General features: G+C 40.4%; 1 protein-coding gene across 2 annotated transcripts in view; it reads right to left on the bottom strand.

The window, feature by feature from the left end:
- Positions 1-14,149, bottom strand: part of LOC102798012 (low-density lipoprotein receptor-related protein 1-like) — a 97,954-nt gene that overhangs the window by 49,569 nt on the left and 34,236 nt on the right. For both annotated transcript variants that reach the window (XM_087840708.1, XM_087840709.1), the window contains exons 4-6: positions 11,079-11,198; positions 10,373-10,501; positions 9,992-10,255 (exon numbers count right to left, since the gene is read on the bottom strand). In XM_087840708.1, the coding sequence (XP_087696834.1) occupies positions 9,992-10,255; positions 10,373-10,501; positions 11,079-11,198 (513 nt within the window). The remainder of the gene's footprint in view (positions 1-9,991; positions 10,256-10,372; positions 10,502-11,078; positions 11,199-14,149) is intronic.

Genomic DNA, 14,149 nt, shown 5'->3' with positions numbered 1-14,149 from the left:
GAGGATATTAAAGGCCTCGAATTATCACTACCTGTTACTCTCACTGTTACCAATTTAAGTACAGTGCATTGGTGAAGCACAACGGCAAGAGAATTACGCATAAGTTCTTTATATTTTGCATTTTTATACCTACTCTTACTGCTGAAATGGATATATTTTTCAAATACCTTCATTTATCTGGCAGGTTGGAAAAAAGCTCAAAGCTCAGACCAGAAATAACACCAGACACATAATTAAGTAAGGAATAATCCAAAAATATATTTTATATATTGTAGACTATACTCATTTTCATATGAGTGCTGTAACTTTTTTTACTGTTAATTCTATACTTTTAACAAAGTATACATCATATAAAGTTGTAAAACATGATTAGCCTCTTTCCTTCTCAGCAGATTGAACTGCTGGTAAATGAATAAAGTAGATTTCCAATACTGTTTTAAAAGATGTGGCGTAACAAATACTTTTTCCTCACAGTAAAGTGCTTCTCATCACCACGTGTGTTTAATTTTTCTGGTGTTTATATTTGATTCATGGCAAGTTTACAGCAAGCTCTTAAGTCATACTCAAAGTAAGGCAGGTATGTGTGCGTGTGTGTGTGTCTGTGTGTTGACATTTGGACATTCGGAGGAAGCTGTAGCCAGAACCTTAGTCCTGCATCTGAACTCCCTGCAAGGAAATGACATCACCAGTGCCAGATGGCATTACACAGTTCTAAAATGTTCTCACATTACATTTCTTTGCTTTGTCTGATTTTCACCTTTATTACATAGGGGTTTTTTATTGGTTACATACCTGTTTCGATTAAATTAAGGCTTAAAGTTAAGCATTATTAGACGTGGGGATACTTTGTGACAGGTGGGCGTCAACACAGGCTGAAATTGCCCCTAAATGACTGCTAGGCTGCTTACTCAAGTCACTGAACTGGACTTCTCTGTTTGTGCTGGTGTCTTTATGCAATTACCTGACAAATGATAAGGCTTGCTGTGTGGGTAATTGTACTAACAGCCAATCTGCAAAGTCTGTGCTCCATTTTTGTTGTGGGAAATTACAGTATTTTATTTGGATGTTACGCAGCACTAATTAGCAGTTATCTGTGTTTGCGGAAGCGGTTTAGTAACTGGGTTTGTTGGCGTTAGTCAAGTGAATTTTATCTGTATAATGCAAAAGGTTCAAAAGTGTTCACAGACATAAAATATATATTAAAGACAGCAAAAAAGAAAAAATTGTAACAATGACACAAACAAGCAACCAAAATAAAATCTAGTTGATCCATCTACTGTTTGCCAAAGCCTAATTAGAAATGCTCTCAGTGGAATGATGGCTGTGAAAAAGCCATTCCTAAGGAAAGGAAAATGAGCGAAAAGGCTGAAAAGGTGTCCAAATAGCACAAAAACTGGGCTGAAAAATCAACGGCAACAGTTCTTATGGAGTAATGAATCAATATTTAAAGATGGGTTCAGCGGAGAGGTGCAACACTGAGTGTCTAAAGCCATCTGTAAAACATTTTGCAGGCTCTGTCATGATTTAGGTCTGGATTTCAACCAGTGGTGTTAGGAATCTTGTCAAAATCAATAGAATTGTCAATGTGGAAAAAGGAAAACATCTGATTAGCATGAAATGATTCCAAACACAATAGATCGCTATCAGCCACGGGTCATAGGCCTCCCCAGGGCTCAGACCTCAATATCATCAAAGCAATGTGGGGTCATCTTGATAGAGAACAGAACAGAAAAGGCAGCCGGCATCCAAAGAAGAGCTTTGAATGTCCTTTAAGAAACCTGGAGAACTATTCCTAAAAAAATACTTAAAGAAATTGCAATCTCTCAGGTCCTGTGTAAGGTATCTGTTTCCTAAGGACTAAGTTACTCCTCATATTCTGTAGATAGTTTTTCTTAAGCCCCTACACTTTTCTTTTTCTGTCCTCTACTTGTCCACTTTCCTCAGATCCTTTTTTAGGACATACTGGACTGTATGTCAAAATGTGTCAAGTCTTCTGCAAATTTGGGACTCTACTTGTTGGTGCAGAAATACTAGTTTGTGATATCTCTGTCAAAGATATCTTGAAAGCCTGGAGACCTATTGCTCATCACTTTCAAAAATCCAAAAGTCTGGCTCCATGGAGGCAAAATATTATGCAGTCTGTGCAGGGGGAACATATGACAGATGACTGACTATGAAATCAGCCATCTTCATGCAACCGACCAACATGAAATGATTTTTCTTTGCTCTTAGTCTCTTGAGATGCCACAGAAACAAGCTGTGAACATAACCCTTTGCTACTTTTTTACCTTTACTTATGCAAAACAGCTGAACACTTCTTCCAGCACCAGCAAACGTACCTGTAAATATTCATCTTGGCATGGCAGATACAAACTATGCATATACTAGAGAGAAAGTAAGAGAAATCCTGGTGAGGCAGGCTTCACATATCACAAGGCCTGTATTTTCACAGCTGCTTTGGCTCAGCTCTCCACAGAACTATCCTAACACACTCTACGCAAACACTTCGTATGTAGGGCTAAAGTCATACTGTAGGGGTCCTTGGCCATGCAGCGCTCGGAGGTTTGGGTGGTGGTGTAACATGGCAGTATGTTTACCAGAGTGATCAGGTCCCCGTGCTGACTTTAGGGGAAATCTGAGGATCAATTTTCTTCAACCAGGAAAGAGACGTTTGGGTTCGGGAAATGATGAAGCAGATTCCTTAGTATAAGAATGCAGTAAAAGGGCCCATAGTAAAAATTCACCAGCAATGAACCAATAAATCTGTTTAAACTCTTGTTTAAAAAAACATAACTCACATTTTTTGTGAAGAGCTTAAAAAACAAAAGGAAGGGAAACGGACCACCTTCAAATATTTTGAGCCTGAACAAAAGTGGAAAAGGGATAAAAGAAAAATGCAGCCGTACAGAAAAAGAGAAAGACAAAAATAGTGAGAAAAAAAAGTGAGAGAAGAGAAGAAAGATGGCGAGGGAGAAATCTGATTTCCACTAGGGAAACTTGGCAATTGTGCAGCAGCATTTCTGAGGTTTATGGAATCAGCGGCCGTAAGTCCCAAAGGTGCTCTTAATTTTTAACACAGAGTTCTCTGTTTAAATGCTTCCAGCTGCCTCACAACACCGATTCCCAGATTAAACACTGGGTAAACAACTGAGGGAGAAAAGAGGAGATTGTGCAAGATTACCGAAAACCATGAGAAAAAAAAAAAAGGTTTTCCTGCACCTCTGCTGAGCAGAAATGGCCTCAGCAAAGCCACAGACTTTTCTATCTCCTCCCATTCTCCTCTCTCTCCTCCTCCATGCATCATCCCCCATTCCTCCCCTTTGTCTGTTCCCCAGAGGTGGGAAAACAGTCTGGATTCATTAACTGCAGCTCTGTCTGTCTGAAACTATGCTATAAAAAACAACACCGTATAATTGAAAAAACAGAAACAGCTGCCTTATTCATTTAGCCTTCCTTTCTCTAAACAACTCATTTTCTTCGTGTTTTCTGGTTCGTAGGCTCCTCCCCATTGGTCTAAGAAAAACAAGTGCATGACTAGCTAATGGAGTTAAAATTTATTTCTAGGAGCTCAACAACGTTTTACACAAGCAACTGCGCACGTAGGAGGGCAGTCACGGGGGCCCAGCATTGTACTACGCCGCTAACAGAAGGACGCATTAGCATGCTTCTATCAGTATCATCGCGTTTAAAGCGGCGGATATGGCTTTGAGACTTCATGGCTGTCAATTTGAAATGTTTGAAGCTTCAACACCAGTCCCTCATACTGCACAACCCAGTCCCCGTGTTAAATAAGAAAAAATGTGCAAACTAAAATGAGTGAGGCGGGTAGAGCAGAAAGGGAGCGAGGGAAACTTAAAGCTGACCAAGTGTTGAATGGAAAGACTTAAAAATGTGCTGACTGGCTTGCCTTTTAACAGCACATGACCCTTTAAGGAGATTTCAGCCCAGTGTCTGTCCTAAGCAGCGTACTGTAGCTGGTTGTGCAAGGGTAGCAGGTACTTTGGCTCTTAGAGTACAAGCTGAGATGAGGGGGGCTTACTGGCAGCTCCGGGATCAGCCCTTCTGTGCATAGCATGAAGCATCAAAGGCTGATTTTTAGTAAATGTAAACTTATCTCTGTTTGATTTCATTTGAGCTCTTGGGTACCAGTTTAGACTCTAGCGTTAGCTCTGGATGCTTGATTTGTATTTCGCTTCAGTTTCATATTTGCTCGCTTAGTGTTGTTTCCGTCTCTACTTCCCTCTGTCACGTCTTTCTGTGTTCCCTAAAAAAGGGAAATATGTTTGGTATTTGTTTTTCATGTTACCATGTCTCCTTGACAGAGCTTGTGTGTACCACAAGTTTTGTCAAGTCAGTTTCCTTTAGAAAGGTTTCTAACTGAGGGAGGAGACGTGGAAGTATCTGTGTCGCAGTCATAATAAGAGGAACTCTAAATAAATACTAAGGAAATGCGCTTCTGTGCTTCCTTTATTACCTCCTTTAGCAGAGGATACACTGGACCATCCTTCATGAAAGAGGATAATGCCATCCCATCATTCATAGATAACTGACAAAGTTGCGCAGATAACCTGCATGTTAATTATAAATGCATTTTCCATTTCGTGCCGTAATCTATTGATATGGTTTGAATTTTGAACAGGCTGATAAACGCGCAGCTGATCTCTGAATGCCACGCCGCTGCAATAAAATCTGCTTCTCGTCAAACTGTTATCTTGCATGGAGATCGTATCTAAGCTCCACAAATCAAGTTTACATTGATATTAATGGATGGAAGTCTGGTAAAGGTTCTGTATCCTTCAGATTGCATTAGTGATGTCTGTTGCATTCTAACCTTTAGGAGTATCATCAATTTATTAAAACAAAACAAAACAAAAACATTTTAATTCAGTCACAGAAATGCTAAACAAGGAGCTGGAGAGGAATTATAACTATCCAGCAGGCAGAACTAAGAAAATAAGATTCATTTTATTTTATTGGCAACAAGGCAGATTTATTAAGGGGGCCAAATTAGCACGGTGCTGCAATCGCAGGGTGATCTACTAAGTTGCATAAAAAGTTGCGCAATAATATTCTGCCAAGAGCAGCTCAAACTGACATCTCCGATGAGGCAGCCGGCAACGTACTAACCAAAACAATACAGCAGACAAGTGAGAGGCAGCTGATGAGAGCCAGTATGTTGCTGATATGATGAAATGAAGGTATTGTTGCTGTGCCATGTAAATGTGCACATTGCTTTGTTTTTGTTTTTATATGTCTTTTTTGGGGGGGGGGTTGGTAGTTACATATTGAAACATTCAGATGGCTCGTAGTAGATCCTTTACCGGACAGAAGCAAACCAAAAAGATCAGGTAAGGCGTGCATGTTGTAGTCCATCTACTGGATGTTGTAGTTTCGACACTGCAGATATCTGACATCGTGGTGATAAGGAGCCTAGGCTAAGTAGGCTTAGCCTTATCACGTCTCCTACACACCTTTTCTTCACCTCATGACATTTTCCATTGAGGTCAAGGAAAAGTGTTCTAGCTCATGCTCTCAGCTTCTCTGTGATTTCTATTTAAGCCTTAATTCAGCTTTGTTAGTTTAGTTAGCTTTTAGGGTTTTTTTGTTTGCCTACTCCTCTGTCATCTTTTTTTGGCAGCTCCTTTTATTAACATTTTGCTCACAGTAAAGTTTACTCAGCTTTCTGAGTGTTTTTTTTTTTTGGCCTGTATATTAAAAGGATAGTTGTTTTCTGCAGAGCCACGGTGTAGAATAAATGGTGCAGAACAACATACAGTTTATTAAATAAGAAAGTGCTGAGATAAACGGGGAAAAAAAATCATCAAATGTTAAGGAGGTATTTTTGCAACTTTCCTTTTTAAACAATCCTCTGACCTCCATCATCGTACATCAAACAGGAACAAAGGTTCTAAAAATGTAAATATTATTTGGAAGCCCCGGCTTTTTGGCGTCAACGCCGTGAAATTTAGTGCAGACATTAATGTGCCAGAAAGATGGATCCTACCTACTTACACTGCAAAATCCCATGATTTTTCCTCAAGCTGAGCGGGAGGGAGATGTTTGCGGGTGAAGCAGGGTGAAGCAGTAGTAGCATTACTTTGTAGTACTTTTGAAGTAGTATGATTATCAATATGCATATTTGTAATATGCTTTAGTTTGTGCTTTGTGTATAGGAATGCTAATTATTATAGCACACTTTAAATGTGCTGCATCATGGCTATAGACTTGTTCTGTCATCCCATTAAAAGTTTGATTTTAAATTTGTTTATTTCAGAAACTTGTGAGTACCAAAAAAACCCATAAAAAATAAAAAAGGCAATGTGGCTAAATAAGAGAGTGACAGTGTTCGCGGGTGGAGACACATCTGGACAACTCATCTGTGAAATAGTGAGGTCATGAGTCACTCTGATCACATGTGCGTCATTTCCTATGTTAATCCCTGTTACTGGATCCTGCTGGCTCCTTTGACGTTAACTGTAAGTGTAAATCTGCTCCTTCCTCCTTCCAGCCTGTACAAAAGATGATGGGCAGTCCCTTCAAATCATCATGTGGAACGGATGACAAAAACTCTTGCCCATTTGTACTGTATATTCTTTACACGGCTCAAAGTACACAGCCATAAATGTTTGTTTTTAAAGTCATTATAGTATAAAGATCTAGACATCTTTCCATATTATGTAGCTCATACCCAGCAACCCTTTTGTGCCTCGGATATGCTTGCTTTAATTCAGCATATTTTGATTTGCCTCATTAGCAACCGAAATGCATTTTCCATCAACAACAATGACACAGAAACCACAATATGGTGACAAGGATACAGAAAAAGCAGCGCCCTTCGATTGCTTCCACATTTACAGCATCTCTAATCCTGCATCATCTGTCATGCACATCCTGTCCTTGCTCTTCAATGCAGCCAGTGCTCCATTTTGTCAGTGTGTGGGTGCGCACACATGTGTCTGTGTCTACAAACGAACACTGCAGTGTGTGTGGGCGTGCATGTGCGTGGAGGACAGGCGTGAGGAAACCAGCTGAAGTTGATGGAATTTCCTTTATGTAAAAATAAATAAATAAATAAATAAATAAAAAATGCTTCTGGTTCTTAAATTGGCAAGTCGGTTGTAAGGTTCTGGTTACAGCTGCACAATTATAGCAACTGTGATAATTCTTGTTTTTGAATGGCTTTGATCATAATTATTATTATTACTACTCGCAAACACTGTATCCTTAAAGGCAAGCTCTGTAATGATGTGGCACTTTCTGTAATTTTGAGATGGGCGTTATGATGTACTGATGTGCAGTAATGAGCTCATGACGAATGTAGCAATAGCGAACAGACGCAGAGAAATGCTTTTTTATTTAGTTTTTTCTACTCTGATGATAAAATCCCCCATTTTTCCTGCTCTAAGCTTGTCTAGTATCATCTGGTTTACAACTAGCACATTTCCAAAAGACAGCTGCACCACATTGTGTGTGCATGTGGAAACCAGAGCTCGCCTGTCTGTCACTATTCTGCTTCTATACTTTCTATGATGGTCGGCGCTGAGCAAGTCATTTCTGTCATGTTACTTCATTCTTTTAGTCACATGGAAAAGGAATGTGGAGAGAGTGAGAGACAAGTGGTTGCACTACAAGCAGATGTGAGGGGAGGAAAAGGAGAAGAACAAAACTACATGCTACATTATTCTATAGGGCTGCTTGAAGTCCCGAAATCAAAAGTAAAGTGAAAATATGTGAAAGTTCACACAAGGAAGACTGTCTTTAATGTGCACCCTCTTTCTCATTTTCCGCTCAAATTCAGTCAGCGGACTGAGGGCGTTCCCCTATTTCCAATAAACCGATTCGATTTTGTCACGACCTTCGTGAGCACATTATCTTCCCTCTGTTGAATTTTAAAACTCCTCATTTCCCCTGCTGCTGTAAGGAGCTACTTAGTGTGTCAGATCCCCTCCAGTTCTCATCAGAACCAATATCCAGAGGTCTGCTCGCTAAGCTCATCAAAAGTCCTGCACGCCCTCCCGTCTCTCCCAGCCAGTTCTTCAATTCTTGTCATTCCTTCATCGAGTTACAGCTCTGCTGGCGCCGCTCAGCAATTATAAAGTACAAATGAGACGTTGCGTACATCTTCCACTTTCTCTGGTGCACTCGCAAAATAGGCTCGCTTTCATTTTAGCCTTCCCTTAAGGTGACGGTAAGAGATTGTGGGGAGAAGCACGCAGTTTATTTTCCGAAAATAAACGGAACGGCAAAGTGAGGGAGAAATTCAGCGTTGTTCTGATTCAGGGCCAAGTCCCCGATTAATGTTTGCAGCTACGAATGATTACAAACCACCTGTCGACCAACTTCCCAAAAGATGTTGTAATGAGGCATCGCAGGTGGCTTTCTCAAGATGAGATTTCTGTTTTTGTCGCTCTGTTTCCTTCTGACTCATTGAAGACAAGCTGCCCGAAACCAAGCCACAGTATGACGAGAAACAGGGTGCGAAGCAAAGGAGCGATAAAGGGAAAAAAGAAGGTAAGAAAGACGGTGTGACTGCTTGACCTGCAGGGTGTCTACACTCAGGAACATGCAAGTTCTCATGTCTGTATTCAGTGACTCTCCTCAGGTTTTGACTTTTAGTTTCATTTTTACACAAGTAAGGACTCTACAGTGTTTTTTGAAAGGAGACTTAAGCCATGGAAAAATACAGCTGCTTCTAATGTGTTGCCATAATATCTGTGACTCACTGTGCACAGAGCCGAGAGAAGCTCAGCTCAGCTTTTGGCCCAGTTTCCGGACATTTTTTGTTACCCTATTTACATTGTGCTTTAAGTATTTATTTACCCCTTTGATGTACACTTTCATGTTCTTTAACCTTTAAAAAAAATTGACCAAAAAACCCCCATTTGAAAACGTCTTCTTCTTCTTCTTCTTCTTGCAGACTTCTCTCTCGCTGCCCCCGAACATGCCTTCCCCCTCTCCTCTTTCCTTGTCTTTGCCGGGCAGTTTCCACCAGCACCCTGCTGGCCAACAGGACCGGACAAGAATTTAACTGGGCCCTCAGCTGATCCGGTATGGAAATCTTACAAATGAGTCACATGTTTAATTTGGCGAAAAATTTTATGCCGGGTTCACTTTGTGACACAAGTGTTCCCGTTTATCTGGGCTTGAGACCAAAACTAGGAGAACACTGCTTTGTGGCCCCCCGTGGCTGACTTTGGTGGGACCGTACTAATCGGATTAAATTACCCCAAGGTGTACAACAAGCTCTGTCAACCTGCCATCTGAAAAAGTGGATGGATGTTTATATGTCTATCTGACAAAAACATGGGTGTATGTTCATCACACAGAAAGACGCCTAAATCCCTCCCAGATAACAATGTCCACCTTGCTGCAGGAGAAGTAATAAGTAGTAAGTAAGTAGTAATGGATATCTGCTATGTCACTGCTAATGCACGCATTACATCAACAATTCATTTTAATAAGACCTGCATGTATAACGGAAGCACTTTTCTATGCAAAGCTACAAAAATGCTGAAACATCCCTCCTCCTTTTCATATAAACCAAGAGAAAAAGTCTAATTATCATTTCTGGAGTGTAGTGCATGCTTGTGTTTTTGACTATGCCAAAAGGCCTACAGAAGAAAACTGAAAAGCCAAAGCTTAAAAGATCCCAAGTGGTTTGGCAGATTGCTATGTAGCCACAGGTGGTGTAAAGTGTGCCTTACTGAGCTAATTACACTGAGCAATTACAGCAAAACATTTTCACGTTGAATTGCTGTCAGAAACAGAATTACAATACAAACACATAAATAATACATTCCCATATTAAAGTGTGAGAGAAGGCTATAGAAGACCATTTTCTGGTGCACGCTCTGGACTATGCAGATAATACTGTGCTGAGTTTTTTGAGCAAGTTCTGTAGCTCATCGAATAATTTGAAAAGCATTTAAAGCGTAATTTGTAAACATTATAAACATTAAATGGTTTAGCTGTGATGCTGCGCTGTACTTACGGTGCAGGCTGAAGGAGATATTGATGATTCTCTCGTCCGTGAAGCTCTTCAGATTGGGGATGAAGGCACATTTGAGGTTTGTGGACGAGGGGGAGTCTCCTACATGGATCCAGCAGACCTTTTCCTCAGCATAAAGGAAGTCCATGGCGGTGGTTTGTTTGGTGCTGGTAGACAGCAGATTGTTGACTGTGGTGCCGCTCAGAAAGGTGGCGTTTATGTTCTGGGAATTGGCGATCAACAGGACAGGAAGACGCTCTACTGGCACTGAAAAGAAAGATGGACATAACAAAGAGTAAACAGAAGGAACGCGAGGAGATCATCAATATGCACTCAGACAACCTGGTTCACTCTACAGTTCTACTGCTGCCTGACTGTACTCACCATTCTTGGCCTTGCAGGAGCGGTTGTCTGGCTGAGACAGGTAGCCTTCCACACAGGAACAGGTGTAGGATCCTTCGGTGTTAGTACAGTTCTGACTGCAGGTCCCGTACAGGCTGCACTCATCAAAGTCTGAATCCAAGAAACCGCAGATGGTGTTATTAGTCAGTAAATACACCAAATAGCATCAACAGCTCAGAAATGAAAGGACAACATAAAAGGATAAAAACTTGACAGTATAATTTTAGGAAAAAATGCTGATTAATATTTACTTTCAGTTTGCTTAAGCTGGCAAATACATCTCTCATTTGTTTTTCATGTTCCCACTGGCTTCTAATTTCTCAAAGGTGTGAGTATTTGTAGATAGACACCAGGTTTGTTGCAAAAATAACCATGATATAAATGGGGTTTACAAGTGTTGCTCATCATTGCCAGTAAGTCCTCCAAAAACCTGCCAAAATGCAACATTTTCAAGACAGACTTTTGCAGGAAATGCTCCACATGTTTCTCAGCACCCAACCCACCCGCACTCAGTTTGGCTTCTATAAAACCTGTATAAACTTTGGTTTGGCTTTGTAAACAACATGTTTATTACTAAAAAAAAGTGCGCATAGGACAGAAAGATAAATCACAGACTGTTTTTCTGCAGTGACACGATGATTAGACACTTGCGGTCCATACTTGACTATCGGAATTTATAGGAACTCACCTTTGCATGTCTTTCCATCTGGGCTGATCTCATAGCCAGTCTTACAGTAACAAGCAGGCCCTGCCGGAGTAACGGCACAATGTTCCTTACAGCCCATGTGTGAGCAGTTGGTGATATACTCTGAAATAAAAGGAAAGAGAGCAGCGGAAGAGAGGAATGATGAATAAATGAACACTAAAAACAAACGACAGCTTTTAATCATGTTCGTCTCCTGTTACTTATATTGCTACTGCACTGAAAATGCTTCCTCGGTGGTTCTAACGGGGAAAGGGATTTGTAATAATTATGCAATAATCCATTCAACATATCACTATACACTCAGATATTATACTGTGATCACTCAGCTTCCATTCATCTCGCTCAGTACTGTCTATCAGAATACACAGAGCTTAGAGAATGCCTGTAGGTATCAGGCACAGGTGCTGCTGAATCTGCTATCGTACGCTTTCGTTTTAGAGCTCAGCAGGGTGCTTAACTGCATAAAATCTTGATGTGCATTGCTAAATTGTTCAATTTCACCCTCTGTGGCTTCCTCCCGACTGTGAAGAACATATAAATAATGAGCATGAAAAATTTATAGTCAGCTCAGTTATATCATCAGTTAAGACACTAGAGCTGACAGAGACGTGATCTACAGTTTCCTTGGCTGCTCTGTGCCTCAACATGTCCCTGAAAACAAAAACAACCCAAAAAAAACCCTCAAAAATAAATCAAATCAACAATAACTGGAAGTAAGATTAAAAAAAAAAGAGTCAACAACAACAAGTGGTTCTCAGTAGAAAAATAGATACAGGGGGGTTTATTCAAAATATGACTGTGTTTGTGTAAATGGTACAAATGGTTCCTATTATAATTCTGCTGTTGCATTAAGGAGTTTTCAGGATCAAACTTTGACTGTTCAGCTCAACGGAGGAATCATGAGACTTGGTCAAACTAATGTATCGAACATCTAGTAACAACTAATGTACCAGCCTCGCCCTAATATGACGAGAAATGTTTTAAACTTACAGAGAAAAAACTCAAACATACGTATACAGTCATATGAAAAAGGTTTTCACACGACTCTGTGCAGTCCTGTGAAAAACTAAGCACACTCCATGTTTAAGTAGCTTGGCAGCAATAATTTGGAAGAGTTGTTTCCTATATGACTTCATCCGTTTCTCACATCATAGTGAAGAAATATTGGGCCATTCTTCTTTCCACCATTGCTTCAGTTCATTGAGGTTTGGAGGCATTCGTTTAAGGACCCGCCACTGTATTTCAGTCAAGTTGAGGTCTGGACTTTGGGTAGATTTTAACTTCATTGTTTGCTTTTTCAGCTATTCTGTTGTAGATATGTTGCTGTGCTTCAGATCATTGACTTGTTGTATGAGCCATTCTGGGGAAGTTTAAGCTTTCACAAAGCATCTGACTCCAGAATACTTTGGTACACAGAGGAGTTCATGCCCAACTCAATGATTTCAATGTGCCCAGGTCCTGTGGCTGCACAGCAAGCCCAAATCGCCATCCATCCACCACTGTGCTTTACTGTTGGTATGAGGCATCTGTGCCTATACGCTGTTTGGACTTTATGGTTTGTCACATTACCCTTGGGTAATTCAAAAGTAGAAAGTCAATTTAACAGCAGTGGCAAGTGCAACTGGCGAACTGATACTAATGATTACAGGGGTAGCTGCAAAGTAAACTCTAAATTGGGAGAAATGTAACCCATTTCACTAAAGTTATTTCTCTGGAACTCTTAGGCTACGTTCACACTGCAGGTCTTAATGCTCAATTCCGATTTTTTGATCAAATCCGATTTTTTTGTCAGCTCGTTCACAGTACAAATAAAATGCGACAGCAAACGCGCTCTAGTGTGAACGCTCAAAGCTGCCCGCATGCGCAAAAGAAGACGTCACACACAACGCGCTCAGTTTAGACCCAGAGCAAACAGTATTGTTTGACTGATGGCCCTTAATATAAAGACTTCGGACTTCACGTTTCCAAATTTTTGCTTTAAGTTATTTTGTTATTTACATAATAATGTGGATAACCTAATAATTATCCTTATTGCTGTTTTAGAGGAGCGGTGCTTCAAAGGATAGTTGCAGATTTCTGTCAGAATCTGCAGATTATACAGTACAAATAAAATGTTCACGTTTCTCCAACGTTGTCTTCCCAACAGTTTCACCGGATGGCCAGGAAGCGTTCGCGATGTCTTATTGGGCGCTTTTCCGGCGCTGATAATTGGCGCCTGTCTTGTGTCAGTGACGTAAAAGACGGATTTAATGCGACTTGACTGTTCAAACAGCAGTCGCTTTCTGAAACATCGGATATGTATCGGATTCAGTACCACATACAAAAGTGACCCAGATCGGATTTGAAAATATCGGATTTGTGCCGTTCACACTGTCATGCCATGATCGGATATGGGTTGCATAGGGTCAAAAAAATCGGATTTGATGTGCTTTCGCCTGCAGTGTGAACATAGCCTAAATCTTCAGGTCAACTCACAGGTAATGCTTCAAATCACTAAAGTATAACATATATATTCTAGTGATCCTAAGCTTGATTGTTTTAGTTCTAAGTGAGTAAGAGAAGAGACATAAAAGAAAATAACCAAATATTCCCACCTAGCATTCAAAATCAATGTCTCAGTGTTATCACAGACCATCTCCAAGGCTACGTACACGTCTGAGATAAAAGAGTACAAACATAACATCAGGAGAGCTTTCAAAAGAGCAGGGAACACGCCATGAGATATAAATCTAGACATGAGTCATAGTCAAACAAACGCACAACAATGTCAAACCAAGCTGAGATCTATCAGTCACAAGTGATTCACTTTTCCCAGAAACACTGGAAGACTCTTCACACTAAAAAAACACCTCTAGAAAGAGAAGAGGTGCAGTCAAAGTGTTGCATTTCTGAGACAAAATCCCACGAGTCTGTCGCAGTGCTGTGCAAACCTCTGAACTACTGACCGAATGAATTTCTTAAATAAAAAATAAACTTCATCTGTAAGCGCTAAGCGGGAAACAGAGAAGAAACCACACAAATCAGCAGATTTTTTTGGTTTGTGCATTTTTAAA

Source organism: Neolamprologus brichardi, chromosome 5 (assembly GCF_056152115.1).
Source record: "Neolamprologus brichardi isolate AB-2024 chromosome 5, ASM5615211v1, whole genome shotgun sequence".
Taxonomy (NCBI): domain Eukaryota; kingdom Metazoa; phylum Chordata; class Actinopteri; order Cichliformes; family Cichlidae; genus Neolamprologus; species Neolamprologus brichardi.
This window is presented reverse-complemented; position numbering and strand designations above follow the sequence as displayed.